This window comes from Centruroides sculpturatus, unplaced genomic scaffold, assembly GCF_000671375.1.
Source record: "Centruroides sculpturatus isolate CEXI.00-Female unplaced genomic scaffold, Cexi_2.0 scaffold1206, whole genome shotgun sequence".
Taxonomy (NCBI): Eukaryota; Metazoa; Arthropoda; class Arachnida; order Scorpiones; family Buthidae; genus Centruroides; species Centruroides sculpturatus.
In genome coordinates this window covers 101,975-119,415 of record NW_019385455.1, presented here as the reverse complement: position 1 = coordinate 119,415, position 17,441 = coordinate 101,975, and the positions used below count along the sequence as shown (strand labels likewise).

The window sequence follows — 17,441 nt, the reverse complement described above, 5'->3', positions numbered from 1 at the left end:
ACTCATCGGTGTTAAATTTCACAGAAGGGCGAGACAAAGGAAGTTAAACTTTGAAGCTTTTTCTTCAAAATTAATGCATTTCTTTCGTTTTTTTCAGTTTTAAGTATTTTTTTTATGTTTAATTACATTTATATCAAAAATTGCTAGGAACTAAAGCGATTAAGGTAGATCTAGCTGTCCTTTACATCCATAAACGTTATATGTCAGCGGAACAAATGGAGTGAGCTTTGAGTGTTCCACGATTTTTGGAGACTGTCCATACGCGGGCTTCTTAAACAAGCCTATATGTATGTTTGTCCAAAAAATTTTTCGACAAAATACAAACTGCACAACTTCAAAATCGCATAAAAATAATCCGCATAAAAAGAGACCTTACAGTAGTTGAAAAGAGCACAAAAAAAGAGTCAATACACTCAATTGAATCAAACAGATTTTATTTTAAATCTGATTCACAAAAGAAAAAACAAAATTTTTATATTTTACACTGACAAAAGTAGAACTACCAAAGGAAGTAAGCAATTTGTCCAGTATTTTTATAACAAAATATTAGTATTTTGTGGTGTAACCAGAGCTTCTGATCACTGCATCACAACTATGTTCAACTGAATCAACTAAATTGTCAAGCACTGATTGGAAAATCTCATACCATGCTTCTTGGATGGCAGACCACAATTCATCCGGATTTGAATATGTATGCTGATGTATATGGCACTCAACTTCATTCCAAAGATTCTCTATGGGATTTCGTCTGGCGATTGGGCTGGCTATGTCATAAGATTCACATTTTTTTGTTGAAACCATTGCTTTACCAAATTTATTTCATGTTTTGGATCATTGTCCTGTTGGAAGATCCATCCCTTTGGCATTGAATGACATGCACGAGGAAGCATTTGATTCTGCAGTATATTTTGATAAACTGTTTGATTCTTTATTCCATTAATTCTATGAATTGGACCAAGTCCCTTTGCAGAAAAACATCCCTATACTATTATACAGCCACCACCATTGTAGGAACTGTGTATTTTGGGTGATATCTCATATTCACTGGTCTTCTGACATATCATATATCATCACTAGATAAGACATTAAATTTAGATTCATCACTCCATAACACCTTGGACCATTTTTGTTTGGTCCAAGTGACGTTTTCATGTGCAAACTAATCTCAACTTTTTTGTTTTTTTGCAGAGATGAGTGGTTTATTTGCTAGTTGTCTCCCATGTAATCAGGGCTGCGGAGTCGGAGTCGAGGAGTTTTGGTGTTTTAGCCAGAGTCGGAGTCGGATGGTAAGGAAAAGTCGGAGTCGGAGTCAGTAGATTTTTACGCTACTCCACAGCCCTGGCAGGACTGTGGACTCGGAGTCGTAGTCGTGGAGTTTTGGTGTTTTAGTTGGAGTCGGATTGGTAAGGAAAAGTCGGAGTTGGTAGACTTTTACGCGACTCCACAGCCTTGCATGTAATCCAAAACTAGTCAAATGTCTTCGTACAGTCTTTAAGCATATATCTGGGTTACTCACTTCATGTTTAATATGTGAAGCAGTCAAATAAGGGTTGGCCTCACTTGTACACCTGATCAAATGATCCAACTGTGGTGTTGTTTTTTGTGGTCTACCTGACTTTATGGCATAAACAATGGTCCCATATATTTGAAAATGCTTCACCACTTTTGTGACAACAGTTTTATGCACATTAAAGATTTTACCAATTTCAGTAAAGGTTTTACCTTTCAAATGCATATCTACCATTCTTTGTTTGATATCATTTGATAATTGTATTCCTCAAGGCATTTCATTATATCTATATATATATATATAAAAATGGACGTGTGTCCCCCTATATTTCACTTTTCAGCCAAAACTACACATTGCACATGAATGGTGTTTGTATGAGGTAGTAGCCCAAAGTCTCCATTCATGCACTATGGTGGTTGCATCTCAATAGCTATAAGGATGTGGAAGATATGAGGGCTTAAAGTGGTTGACTTCGAAGATTTTCTATTTTGATTTTTAAAATGTTTGAACCGTTTTAAATTAGAATTTGTATTCGAATTGGTTCGATTATACAATGATTGTAAACATTCCAGAAAATTGATCAAATTGAAAATAGTTCATTTGACTGGACATAAAAATTCTCTAATTAGTCTGGAAACGGGAAACCAAATTCTTGCATTCTGTGCTATAAGGGTGTGGGAGATATGGGATTGAAAGTGGTTGACTTCAAAGATGTGTAACAATGGAAGTGTTAATATAAAGCGGCATGCAAGATTTACAGGCAGTTTTTTGCGTTTTTGCGGGAAATCAAACATATTTTTAGACTCATGTAAAAATTCTCTAATTAGTCTGGAAATGGGGGACCTAATTCTTGCATTCTATGAAAACGGGTAAGATTGGCTATAATGTAATTATCTTCATCTTCACTATCATTACTTTTTGCCCAGCAAAGCAGGTCCTTGCAGCTAGATTCTAGATTACTTAGAAAAACAGTCTTTTATATATAAAAAAAACTATATTGCATACAAATAAAAACCCAGCAAAGCAGGTCCTTGCAGCTAGTATATATATATTAATGTACAAATATCTAACTGTCAAAGTTTCTAAGCCATACTTAGGTTAAACAAAGTAATTTGGGATAAATATTGGTTGTTAGATTTCCACCTTATATTAAATTTTACCATTTACCTTCAGGCCAAATTACTTTGTTCATTTAATGAATTGCTAGCTTAAGTATAACCCAAGAAATATTCGGCTTGGTAATTGTTTATATATATAAATATTTATTTTTCTTCTTGTTGTTAATATTTTTAAATAGACACTATATTAATAATTTATATACAAAAGCTATAATATGCTTTTCAAATAAATGATAATTCCATTAAAATCACACAAATCAGTTCTGCAACTAGAATCTTATATATCTGGAGCAAATAATTGTCTTGCATAAGATCAAAGCAACAGTAAACATTACTTTTAATTAGTTTACAATAGGTTTATTGAAATATTTCATTTATAAGATTATTTTCTATGCTATTGTATCACAAACCTTATAGAGCATATACTCCATTTATGTATTTGAAAATGTGCAACTATGAAACAAAAATAAACATCCTTACTTGACACAAGATTTAAATTCATGAACTAATCATTTTAATTAAAATATCTAACATATTCTGCTACCAGATCAACTATAATATAATATTAAACTTTTGCATTTCTTATATGGCAGAAATGACAGGAAATCCAAGGCAGAATACTCAACTTTTTATTATTAAAATTACCATAAAATTCCTTATCTACAAATCTCTTCCTGACAAAACTTGGTCAAATTTCATATTTTTAAATTTCTATATGTCAACTGTCAACCAATATTTAACATTATATATTTACATAAGTTTTTAAAAGAATTATTAAGAATTAAATTTATACTGATATGTTTTTACTTTCCAGCTCTGTTAAATATAACAGAGGGAAAGTGTGGTGATTGGTCAAAAAAATTACTCCAAGATTTTTACGCTTTTGGATTGAACTGGATTAAAACATTGAGAAATGCAGAAAAATTTGTGGATGTTTTCTATATGTACGTATATACTGGTTGTTAGTGTGTATGTGTAAGGCATGATTTTGTTCACCCTCTTCGAAGCTTAATAACTCCTGTGCTTTTTGTTGAAAATTTCTGAAATTTTGCAGGGAGGTTTGTTTATTAGGGGGACTGATGCCATTAAAAATTGGTAATTAAAAGTCAAGGGGTGGGAAGACAGAGGGGGGTCATGCATCATATCTTAAGAAGGAGTGAACTTAATAACGATTTTACTCATTATTAGCATTTAAAAATTTTTTTTATAAAACTCATCCCTACTCTCAAANAGAAAATCTTTTAACTTTAGAATGATTAAATAATAAAATATAAATAATATCAAACAGATCTGAGGTCAGAATTTAAAATATTCTGAAAATGTTAATTATTCTACAATTTAAAAATTTTCTGGTTCCTTAAATGTTTAGAATGTATTTTAGTATTTTTTGTAAACTTCTGAAGTCATCTTATATGGTGAATTGTTTGGCTTTAGTCAAGTTTAATCAGTAATTTAAATGTTAATCTCCTCCTTTCTCTCTTAAGTAAATTAAATAAAATATTAAAATTTCTTGGGAATAATTTTTTAAAAATAATTATCATACAGTACAATATTAAAATATTTACGTACATTATTATATAAATTTATAATTTCTGCAATTATAGTCATATCAATTACAGGAATTAAGTTCCACAACATTTTCATCAATATTTTATACATTTTTTAAATGTTCAATTATTCTTTCAACATAAATTTTAGCTACTGCAACTGTTTTATTTTTTCCATCATCATTCTTGCTAAGCGGTTTATTACTTCTGAATGGTGGTCTTATAAGTTGAATAAGTTTTCCTTCACAAATTTTATTAATGAAACAATTCTTTGATAGTATAAGGATAGTTAATCATAAATCTATAACTCTATTTTGCAAAAAACTTTTCTTACATGAAGTCCTACCTATACACTCTTTCCCATTATATGCTATTAAATCTGCATTTAAGGCAATTAAATTTTTGTAGTAAAATTTTTTTTTATAAAACGAATAGGTGTTGATAGCATATTTCAAACATTTTGATTAGGCCAATGAAATTTCATTGCAATCTAATACAATTAACTGAAATTTTCGGCGTATTTTTCACAATTTCTTCATTACTAGGAAAATAAAGAATTGCATATAGCACTCAACCGGCCATCGCAAGCCCCGGCAAGGCTTAATATATACAAACATCGCTAAACCCGATATATAATAAAGCTACACACCAACTGAATGCCGAAAATCTATCGGGCTAGTATAAGGCTAATTATTAAATGAATTACGTAACTGCATATAATATAGCTGTAATATTGCTGTTGTTTGCACTATTAAAATAGAATATGTTAAACTAAACAATTAAATACTGCTTAAAATTTTTTTTTATATATTATGTTTAACTTGATCATTGTTAAAACAAACCATTCTTTAATAGATAAAATGTATTTATTTGATAGTATTTTAAACTTTCCAAAACATGTTATTGAATTCTAAAGTAATTCCATAATAAGCAAACCTGTTTCTATTTATATTATTTTTGATAATAAATCTACAGATTTGTTTCTAAAATCTGTCATATTTCCTTTATTTTTCTTATTCTCTTTAAAAAGTATTCTCTTTATTCTTTAAAAAGTAGTGATAAACTCAATAAGATTTCTGCTGAAACATAATATAAACACAATGATAACTAAAGATTTTCTTCTATGTACTGTAATTTTTATTTCTATACAGGTATACCTCGACTTATGTCGTTTCGAGTTACGTTGTTCCCGATTATACATCGTTTGTCAAAAAAGTATATGGAAAAATAAAAATCAAGTTTAAGTCATTTTATTCGACTTTACGTCTGTCCGCCACAAATATTTAAGTTGTAATATCACTAGAAAAGCATTTAAAGCACATAAAATCATATTAAAATATATACATTTACAAGTATGTACTGTATTTACAGTACATGCATTCGTAAATTTAGATTACTTTTTTCTGTACTATATTAAAAAACTGAAATTTATTTGTTTGTAAGCTTAAAATAGATCCTTATTATCCATATATTATTAAAAATGCATTAATAAATAAAATACAGAACCGGAAATGGTAATTTATGGTTTAGCCTAGTGACAAGTAGATTCGGAGACAAGTAAATTCGACTTACGTCGCTTTCCGGGAATCAATTACCGACCTAAGGTGAGGTATACCTATACTTTTATTATTACTGATACATTAATTTATTGTTATTGTTACTTATTATTTTTTGTTTCACGTCATTATTATTTGGTATATAAATCAATTGTTCCCATTTTTAAAATTTTTACATTTTATAAATTTTTCTATTCCAAGTTTGTTGTAACACACACACTGTTTTTACATTTAGATACTGTGTTTTTTTTTTATCTGTTGACATTTTGTGAATGTTTTTGATGTTCAATGTACTGTAGCCTGATGAAGGGCTTTTAAAAAAGGTCAAAAGCATCAGCTATTAAAAATTTGTGCTAAAATTTATGGTTTGTTTACATTTTCTGTTTGAATTTATTCATTTCTGCAATTAATTTCTATGATCTTTTTATATCAAACACCAAAAATTTTGATTCCCAGATTAATTAATTAGTGTATTGTTCATTTCTAGAGATGCCCTAGAATTGGAAAATCTCCAAAAATTCATTTTAGGGATTTTCCAACTCCAGAGCATCATCTTATATCTTATCATCACATTACACATGTTTAAAAGAAGTTTTTAGACAAGTAGCAATATGACTGATATATCGATAATCACACAATTGTATGATGGAGTTAGTTTCATGTCAGGAAAGAATCAAGTCTCCAAGAAAAAATAAAATAGACCCACTCCAAGAAATCCATATCTAATGTTTCAGAGATAGGCTCAATGCTGAATTTTGTGCTTATTAACTCTTATACAAAAGTTTCATAGGCATCTGACTTTTTCAACATTTTCAAAGTGTTACAGGACCATTTCTTATAAATCATGTCTTTCTATAAAAGTTCATAATACTATAGACATCAGGAGCAGCTGCAAAATGAAATTATCACTAGATGAAACTGTGGTCATGAGAATTGTAAAGCTGTAAAGCTAGTAAAGTTTGAACAATTATGATGTAATCATAGAAGTTCTGAAAAAAAATCAGCCAGACTCAAGATAAGAGCTCAGTGGAATACTGACTTGACAAAAGTTTGTTTCAGAATGCATTTGTTTGTGTTACAATAAGTGTTATTAATCATGAATGTACAAAGTAAACACTTCCAAAATAAAAAAGCATCTATTGGTTGAGCAAGTGGAATAATAATAAACACCACACATTACTAATTTCGAGGAGAACAGAAACTGATTCTACATCTTCTAGAAAAGTAAAGAACTTTGTAAAAAACAAAATGTGAAATTTCTCTTGAACTTATTTGAGTGAAAAAAAGACTAACTGAAATATTGAGTTTTTTCCTGAAATGAGTTTACAGTAAAATATTTTGGCAGAGCTGTCATCAGATACAAAGTCCCCCAAAATGTTAGAAAATTAAATGTTTATTACCAACTGATAAACATTATTATTAGAAACTTCAAAAATAATTTGAAAATCTTTCTTTGGCACAATCAGTCAATACCTAAGTTTAAGTCAAACTTAAAGTTCAGAAAGAATTGAGGTTAAACCATGGAAAGGTTTTTGTTGTAATCTGAAACAGAACGAAAATATTAGCTACTGATAGTATATAACTCAAAGCATTCTATTAGTATGTGTTTATTGCTAAAAACATAGGGATATTCATGACTTATCAATTGGTCCTCACTCTTAAAATTATATTGATGAGTCAGCTGAGAATTTCCAATTTGTCACAACCATTTGATTATTAATTCTATAACCACTGTATTGCATATTTTTCAGTTAAATTTAAAAATGTATAAAAAGATTTTAGATATTTAAAATGATTTTTTTTATTAAATAATTTTTAAAGAATTACTACGTAGATTAGATTGACTAGTTAGTTTGGTTACTTTTTTTTATATTAATATATTTTTTATGAAATAATTAATTATAAATTAATAGTATTGGATAAAATCTTTTATTGCATTTGGCTATATTCAATCATAAAGTAACTATTCAGTATTAAGTTGAATACTAAATATATGTATTCAGCATTCAGACTGAATACTTTCTCAAAGCCAAATTATTTGGCCAAATAACCTCATTTTAGTTGGGGGAGGGTGAGAGAGAAGGAAGGAAAAAATAAAACACAAAATAAAATGAAAACAACATTTAAAAATGTTGTTGTTTATTCTTTTCTGAAACAAATATAACTTTAATAAATAATCTTATTAATAAATTTATTAATAATCACAATTCAAGAGTGATAAATTGTAATAAAGGAACAGTAATACTTCTGCATTTGTAAGAAGTAAGCAATTTTGTTGGTTGTTATAAATACTTCCAGCTTCACTAAAAATGAGAGTATGTTCACTAAAGGCACTATTTTGTGAGATACCATTATTGTTATATTATCATTTAATCATATAATTTTTTTTTTTACTCTTATCACATATTTGCGGGGGAAAATATGATTTTAATATAATTTTTTTTTTTACTTTTAAACAGTTTCGATGTTTGTAAAATAGTAAAAGAAGGTTCTGTTGATTGCTTAATTAATGGCCAACCTTGTAAACAGTGTCCTATCAAACCTGGAAATGTACAGGTTCGACGTCTTGTAGTTGAGACCCCAAGTGTGCCACTGGTAATTATATTTTAAGGTTTAATTTAGTTTAGTTTTTATTCGCGATCAACTGAGGGATGACATTCGGGTGGTCTTTTATGGGAAATTGGCCCTTATTTAGGTGTTACTAATAAAGAAAACTTGGAAAACTCCACTTAATTAGCAGTTGAACATGAGTGAACCCAGGACCACAACTACTAGTATTCAGTGGTTTTTTTTTAATCCACTCGGCTAGTAGTGGGCACAAATTTAATAATATAAATCTTAAAGAACTGATTCAAAATTAACAGGAAAATCTTAAAACTTTTAGTTAAATACAGTCGACCCCCTATAACATTGTTGATAATTCCGTGTTATATGAATTCCGTGTTGTACGAGTCACTTAGATTTTACATATACGAGTGCCGGGCTGTGAACGGCTCATGTATTTGTAAAATCTAAGTGACTCGTACAACATGGAATTCATATAACACGGAATTATCAACAATGTTATAGGGGGGTCGACTGTATTTAACTAAAAGTTTTAAGATTTTCCTGTTAATTTTGAATCAGTTCTTTAAGATTTATATTATTAAATTTGTGCCCACTACTAGCCGAGTGGATTAAAAAAAAACCACTGAATACTAGTAGTTGTGGTCCTGGGTTCACTCATGTTCAACTGCTAATTAAGTGGAGTTTTCCAAGTTTTCTTTATTAGTAACACCTAAATAAGGGCCAATTTCCCATAAAAGACCACCCGAATGTCATCCCTCAGTTGATCGCGAATAAAAACTAAACTAAATTAAACCTTAAAATATAATTACCAGTGGCACACTTGGGGTCTCAACTACAAGACGTCGAACCTGTACATTTCCAGGTTTGATAGGACACTGTTTACAAGGTTGGCCATTAATTAAGCAATCAACAGAACCTTCTTTTACTATTTTACAAACATCGAAACTGTTTAAAAGTAAAAAAAAAAATTATATTAAAAATTGATTTTATCGAAAATTTATTGATGAAATAAAGCGATACACACCAGAATTTTTCATAATTCGAGCAAGAAAGTGTGAAAAGTATATACGTAACACTGACTTCTACTTTGGTGCCTTCTTGAACATTCATTAAAGATTTGGCATCGAAATTTATAGTTACATTATTTCCAATTTTTATGGGTAAGTGATCGACACTTAAATGACTTATGGAGAAATTCTGTGCTGCTGAAGCTACAATAGCATTTCTTGATTATTATTGAAATCAAATGTAAAAAAAAAATAATTAAAAATAAAGGAGAATTCGATACTTACAGCAGTTGTGTGTGACAATATTTTCTGCAAGAGCTACAGTCAGAAAAGCTAACTGTATTATAACAAATCTTATCATTCTTACCTTCTAACAGTAACTGTGAATACTGTATTATCAATTAATGTCTACCCAACTTCTAGCAGATACTTTCACGTATCAGCTTCTNCATTTTTGCGGGAAATCAAACATATTTTTAGACTCATGTAAAAATTCTCTAATTAGTCTGGAAATGGGGGACCTAATTCTTGCATTCTATGAAAACGGGTAAGATTGGCTATAATGTAATTATCTTCATCTTCACTATCATTACTTTTTGCCCAGCAAAGCAGGTCCTTGCAGCTAGATTCTAGATTACTTAGAAAAACAGTCTTTTATATATAAAAAAAACTATATTGCATACAAATAAAAACCCAGCAAAGCAGGTCCTTGCAGCTAGTATATATATATTAATGTACAAATATCTAACTGTCAAAGTTTCTAAGCCATACTTAGGTTAAACAAAGTAATTTGGGATAAATATTGGTTGTTAGATTTCCACCTTATATTAAATTTTACCATTTACCTTCAGGCCAAATTACTTTGTTCATTTAATGAATTGCTAGCTTAAGTATAACCCAAGAAATATTCGGCTTGGTAATTGTTTATATATATAAATATTTATTTTTCTTCTTGTTGTTAATATTTTTAAATAGACACTATATTAATAATTTATATACAAAAGCTATAATATGCTTTTCAAATAAATGATAATTCCATTAAAATCACACAAATCAGTTCTGCAACTAGAATCTTATATATCTGGAGCAAATAATTGTCTTGCATAAGATCAAAGCAACAGTAAACATTACTTTTAATTAGTTTACAATAGGTTTATTGAAATATTTCATTTATAAGATTATTTTCTATGCTATTGTATCACAAACCTTATAGAGCATATACTCCATTTATGTATTTGAAAATGTGCAACTATGAAACAAAAATAAACATCCTTACTTGACACAAGATTTAAATTCATGAACTAATCATTTTAATTAAAATATCTAACATATTCTGCTACCAGATCAACTATAATATAATATTAAACTTTTGCATTTCTTATATGGCAGAAATGACAGGAAATCCAAGGCAGAATACTCAACTTTTTATTATTAAAATTACCATAAAATTCCTTATCTACAAATCTCTTCCTGACAAAACTTGGTCAAATTTCATATTTTTAAATTTCTATATGTCAACTGTCAACCAATATTTAACATTATATATTTACATAAGTTTTTAAAAGAATTATTAAGAATTAAATTTATACTGATATGTTTTTACTTTCCAGCTCTGTTAAATATAACAGAGGGAAAGTGTGGTGATTGGTCAAAAAAATTACTCCAAGATTTTTACGCTTTTGGATTGAACTGGATTAAAACATTGAGAAATGCAGAAAAATTTGTGGATGTTTTCTATATGTACGTATATACTGGTTGTTAGTGTGTATGTGTAAGGCATGATTTTGTTCACCCTCTTCGAAGCTTAATAACTCCTGTGCTTTTTGTTGAAAATTTCTGAAATTTTGCAGGGAGGTTTGTTTATTAGGGGGACTGATGCCATTAAAAATTGGTAATTAAAAGTCAAGGGGTGGGAAGACAGAGGGGGGTCATGCATCATATCTTAAGAAGGAGTGAACTTAATAACGATTTTACTCATTATTAGCATTTAAAAATTTTTTTTATAAAACTCATCCCTACTCTCAAAATTAAGCTTTTTTTCATTTTATAATAATTAAAAATATAATATTTTTAATTATTATAAAATTCAGCAACAAACTGCTTAACTTTTCTGGCAAAATATTGCCAGAAAGTTAAGTAATTTGTTGCTGGATTAGCATCATCTAATTAATTTTCATATATTATTGTTTGTATCTATTAAATTTTGTATATTTTGATTAAAATGTTTGATTTTTTTTATTGTATTAGCTTGCAATAAAATAACAACATCGTAGATTGAGAATATGAATCTTTTTATATATAGTAGTAGCGATGGAAATTGCATCACCTATGATATATATCAAAAATCACTCAACAGATATGCAAAGTAGCATATTTAAACTATAATCATAACTAGTAGTAGTAGTAGTAGTAGTAGTAGTAGTAGTAGTAGAGAAATCAAGAAGAATAAATCAAAAAACTGCAATTTATTACATATAAATAGGCTACTACACTGAACTTAAATACCAGTAACTGTTAATTCACATTACAGCCTCATCAATACTGTTAATGAGCACTGTCACAGGAACTTGCTCTTCACAGTTATGGGAACAAAAACAAGAAGGGTTCACAGCAATAAAATAAAGCTGAAAAATATAATACAAACAATTATTTCTCGAAAATATAAACCCACAAATCTTTTACGGTGTGACATTTGTAAAAATTATTCAATGGAAAACATAAAAATTTGAAAGAGTCTTGATTATCAAATCTAACGATAATTCTTGTGGCTATCGTCATCAACGGGCATGCGCATTCCTCGGAAGCAAAAAAATTTTATTTATTTATTTAGATTTTTTCTGTCTAGATTGCCATGCTAGGGATAGGGATAATTCGTCTTTATTGTTAATACATTTGTTATCTTGGCCAGCTCTGTATATATAAATTGCCTCCATCCATCTCAAATGCTCCATATGAGGCGTGGTGTGGATGGATCATCCACACCACGCCTCATATGGAGCATTTGAGATGGCTTCCTTAAACATTGGATAGATATCAGGATCTGTAGAATAACAAGCTAGAGCAATTGTTACTCTCTTGTGCTGTATGTCAGCCTTGTGTTCCTTTAGTCTCACTCCTAAGGAGTGCTTAGTGGAGCCAATGTATATTAAATCCTCATCACACCTATGATTCTTTAGCAGGATGAGATATACTCCCGACAGCATGTCCTGGTTGGGAGTATCCTTAGCATTACGAAGTAGCTTAAATAGACTAGGACATCTCCTATATGTGATGCTGATGTGTTTCTTCCTAGCAATCTCAGAGTACAGCTTATGTAAATACAAGTTGTACGTGACAGGAGCTCTGTCTTTAGGATCCAGTCTTTCTTCCCCATGCAAAGTGACTTATGCAGATACTTGGGGATGGTGTAGTTTCCTGGACATTTTTTTACAGTGTTGTGATAAAGTTTAATTATTTCTCATTGAATAGAATCCTAATAATCTTAGGACCAACTCAAACCTTACCAGTTTTGCAGTACTCTAGCAGAAAATGGTGATTTCTTCAAGTTTGCTATACCAAGCTCATGATACCAAACTCTTCTAACACATTTCTGCAGTTGCTCATTATTCTTAGGCTTCTTTGCAATTTTTAAGCCCATAATATGCCAGCAGTTCTCTTTAGGGTTGAGAAAAGGTCCAGATCAGATGCCTAGCCAGCCAGATAACAGTCCTGATTGAGATCAGGACTGGCTAGGCATCTGATCTGGCTGGACATTTAGTAGGAATTTTTGAAATACCTAAACAGCAACTTGTGTCTCAGCTTAAATGATAATAATGCTAACAAACTGTAGAGAAAGGACACTTACTTTACTTACCATCTTCACACAGTGATATAAGATGCAGATTAATTCTGAAGATGCAGGATTTTGTGTAAAAAAATTATTCCTTGACTGCTGGAATTAACTTGGCAAATAACTCAAAAAACGTTTGTTTTTTCAAAGTTGCTTATTTTGTATTTCTTCACAACAGTAAGAGGCTCAAGTAAGTAGATTTTATTTATTTATTATACACACACTGGTGTGCACAAAGAAGTTATAAGATGTTTTATAGCACTGCATTCACAGACCCATTGTAAATAGACAGAATACAGACTACAAATGGACTGCTTCAAAACATCTTATTTGCCAAGCTAACATTACTGTTAATTACAAATAATTGCATAATTCAGTATTACATATTTTTGCATTCAACATTTTCAAAAATGTTAAGAACAAGATGTAAAGCTAGCAATACATTACATAAGAACAAATCAGTAAAATTTTTTTAACAACAAGCATTTATATGGAACTCCACACAGTAATTTGCATCCAATCCAATCCAAATTAATGTGTAGGGGTTCCATTTAAATGTTTGTTATTAAAAAAATCTAAATTTTGATCCAAAGCTTAAGTTACCCATTAGAACAACTTACAATTTGATGATGCACCTTAAAAAATGCTTTGTTATTGATTAAATTATAATTGAAAAACTGAACAGAAATGAATGAGTTAAGATATTTTACAAATATGTTTTTAGACTGGTTTCTGTTATACTGATAGTATAAAAACCAGAAATTACATTCAGTTTCAGCTGTATTGCAAAACTCTAGATTTTGAGCTTCTTGGATCATAGCTTAAATATACTACTTTGCACATTGAGCTGTTGAGCACTTTTATTATATTGCAATTTCCATGGCCACTACTGTAAATAAAGATACTATCTTAACTGTATAAAATCTATATGTATAAGCTAAAAAATTACAAATTATTCTAATATGGAATATACATTTGTATGGTTATAAATAAAACATTATTTCTATAAATTTGAGTAAATTACGTGTGCCATAAAACTTTTAAAAAGTGAACATTTAAATTAGAAGGTATTCAAATAATTGAATTTAGTTTTTCAAATGATAAAACATATTTTGTTATTCTAATCTACCAATCTTAACTTAAAAATAAATTGATGAAATTATAAAAGAATTAAAGAAACACAATAATGCTTTATATCAGAATTATCTTAAAAAGAAACCATAATCATAACTATCATTAACTAGAAATAGGCCTAGTTAATGTTATAAAATTAAGATTGAAAACATTTAAAGTATTTCAAAATTTAAAAAAATTTGGAGAATTTGTATAATTCTGGATCATCATTACAATTAGTATATCACAGAATACTTCTCAAATTACAAATTCAAGTCTGTAAACTGATATACATTTATTTCATGTATAATTTAAGCCTGATTCAACTTTTCAAAGTTACCCTTTACCTAAAATAATAAATGTACAGTACATTATATTAGTTTAATAAATCATTGCATAAATTAAGGTAATATTTAGAGCATGGGACAAAATACAATGCATCAGCATTGGTATTCAACCATTGCAAGCATTGTTTTAAATAAGCATACTCTGATCCATGCCATTCTGAGTCAGCTGTTAGTTTTCTGCCATAATGGTTGTAGATGGATTAAAATGAAATGGCTGTAGAATGATTAATGCTAACCTAAACTTGAATGAATATCTCAAAAGGTAATATACCATCTTGTTCAGTCCTAAATAGTGTCAAATCCACATCAGTAAAAATTAATATATAGGCTTAAAGTACATAAAAACAGATACAGTAGACCCCCCTATAACACTGTAGATAATTCCGTGTTATATGAATTCCATGTTGTACGAGTCACTTAGATTTTACAAATACGTGAGCCGTTCACAGCTCGGCACACGTATTTGTACAATCGAAGTGACTCGTATAACATGGAATTCATATAACACGGAATTATCTACAGTGTTATAAGGGGGTCTACTGTATTTAGTATTTTAGAACTATTTTTAATAGTTTTCCTATGATGAAATATTAGAAATTCTTTCATGTGCCATAGTTGAATTATAAAAGATAAAGGAAAACTCATGGAAACTTTTTGAAAAATTGTATAAAATATAATATCAGTCTTTCATTAAAAGAATATAAAATACAAATGAGTTAATATTACAATTTTATATTAATCAAAATATCCAAATTTAAGTTATTCTACACCAGTTGCATAAAATTATCCACTTATAACTATCATATGTATTAATAGAATCATAACATAATAATAATAGTGATGTAAATAGAATGATTTTACAGAAAAAAATATTAATCAATCATTAATTACATTATATAAAATTTTTTAGTGTTATTTTAAGTATAGCTAAATTAAATATATAAATTAATTTCAAATTTAAATCATCATTTAAATACATTTTTTGAAAGCGTGACAATGAAATAATCACATTCACATTTTGAAATTACTTATAAATTAAATTAGAAGCTACAAATTAGGAAACCGTAAAACACGTAGATCATCATAGAAGCAAACATTTCAAAGTTCATAATTTTATTTACAGGACAAAGATATATTATGATTAATATTTCCCTATTAGTAATTTTGCCAATGTAATATCAATGGATAATCTTAAAATATCTTTTAACTATTACAAAATTATATAATTTAAAAAAAATCAAAAAATATACATTTAATTGGTTAAAAACTTCAATATCCTCCAATCATTTTTCTAATAACATAATTTTTTCATTATATAATTACATTTCAACCAAATTAACTGAAAATAAAGAAAGTGTCACGAATCAAATGTTGCATCTTTAAAATTATATCAAATGATGATAATATTTAAACAGAATTGAATCTTAATATAAATCTCACCATCTCATTTGTATATAATTTCAAAGAAATGATACATTAAATCATATTTAAAGGAACTAAATGGGTAAATCCTTTATACAGTTTTTCTAAATGTAATTAGTATTTGGGTAAAGTATATAATGTGAATTAGATTTAAATGCAGTTATGTATTGTTTCAATAATTGTATAAAGAAGAATTATCCTTTTATATACATGTAGATTGATACAATATATGTAATGGTAACTGATAGTGGATCATGTAATGTGAAATTACTTGTGAGAAAGATATGATTGAGGAAATAGAATTTGTATAAGTTTAACAGATGTTATTGTGGATATAATAAGTTATAAAGGCCATTACCTAACCCGTCCTCCGCATCGATGACAAGACGAACCTTGCCAACCTCGATCACACAGACAACGTCCGTCTTGGCAATATCCATTTAAACACACAATATTATGGCAAGACGACGTATTCGATGCTACAGCTTCTCGTACGTTTTCTTGGAATATTATTAAAGTTAAAAGAATAGCAAGTATTTTAGCAAAACGTTTAAATTTTGCTCTATGAACGCACCAATGCATTAACTTATCCATCATCGACTAGCCATTTTCCGTAATCAAACTTTGGTGACTCCAGTTCCGGGTTTTAACACCAGGAGGAGCCATAGATCTAGGCCGGTTTTTCGAACGAGATGTTGTGAATTAACTCCGGTTCGGTTCAACACCCGCTAGGTTGAGGCTGACGAACCCGTTTAATTTGATGAATTTTCTCCACCCTTCCTGTCTATCACACTATTATGACGTTTTATGTTTCTTTTAATCTATCGAAACTTTTACCACGTTATATAATGTAATCGTTATACACCCGTATTTTATATAATAAATAAAGTATATTAAATAAATTTCTCACATAAAATACTATATACATTTTTTTAAAATTAATTATTTTATCTTTTGTTTCTTGTTTGTTAATTGCTAATTTCAAATTAACTCGTGTATTTAAAACAATTATCGGTAATTTCGTGTTTGTCCGCACGGAGGCAGAAGGACATCTGAACGTGTGAGTTTGCGGAATTAATAAATTATTACGTTTATTTTTCTTTCTGGAAGCTTAAAAAAAATAAAAAGTTATTTTGAAAAATATTTTTATTTTTGAAGTGTTTTTAAAACACAGTTTTTGGGGGTAGTCCGTTCGAATATGGTGGGCCCCCGTCCCTAACCACTCGGCCGCTCCATTGTGGGCCTGGCCAAACCCATAATGGGTTTGCTAAAAGAGGCTCTCTTAGTGCCCATAAAGAGGAAAGATTTCTTTTTTAAAAAAAAAAGCATAATTTTCTTTGTATCTTTAAGATCCAGAGATATAATCAGCTCCCAAAAAATTGCTTCCCGGAATTAGATCTCGGGTCCCGAAATGTGGTAGGGTA

The 17,441-nt window shown here is 29.3% G+C and overlaps 2 protein-coding genes across 2 annotated transcripts in view; both read right to left on the bottom strand.

Moving 5' to 3' along the window:
- LOC111639166 (attractin-like) overlaps positions 1-16,833 on the bottom strand; it is a 37,138-nt gene extending 20,305 nt beyond the window's left edge. The window contains exon 1 of the mRNA XM_023384967.1: positions 16,376-16,833. Within this exon, the coding sequence (XP_023240735.1) occupies positions 16,376-16,614 (239 nt within the window). The 5' untranslated portion in view covers positions 16,615-16,833. The remainder of the gene's footprint in view (positions 1-16,375) is intronic.
- LOC111639167 lies at positions 8,964-9,724 on the bottom strand. Its single transcript, XM_023384968.1, has 3 exons — positions 9,592-9,724; positions 9,324-9,510; positions 8,964-9,244 (listed from the first exon to the last, which is right to left on the bottom strand). The coding sequence occupies exons 1-3, from the start codon at positions 9,665-9,667 to the stop codon at positions 9,094-9,096; spliced, it is 414 nt and encodes a 137-aa protein (XP_023240736.1). The 5' UTR covers positions 9,668-9,724; the 3' UTR covers positions 8,964-9,093.
- Positions 16,834-17,441: the final 608 nt, after the last annotated feature.

Coding starts and splice junctions, on each gene's coding strand:
- LOC111639167 (XM_023384968.1), bottom strand. CDS start 9,667: ATGATAAGATTTGTTATAATACAGTTAGCTTTTCTGACTGTAGCTCTT. Junction 9,511..9,591: donor TATTGTCACACACAACTGCT/GTAAGTATCGAA, acceptor ATGCTATTGTAG/CTTCAGCAGCACAGAATTTC. Junction 9,245..9,323: donor TCGAATTATGAAAAATTCTG/GTGTGTATCGCT, acceptor ACTTTTAAACAG/TTTCGATGTTTGTAAAATAG.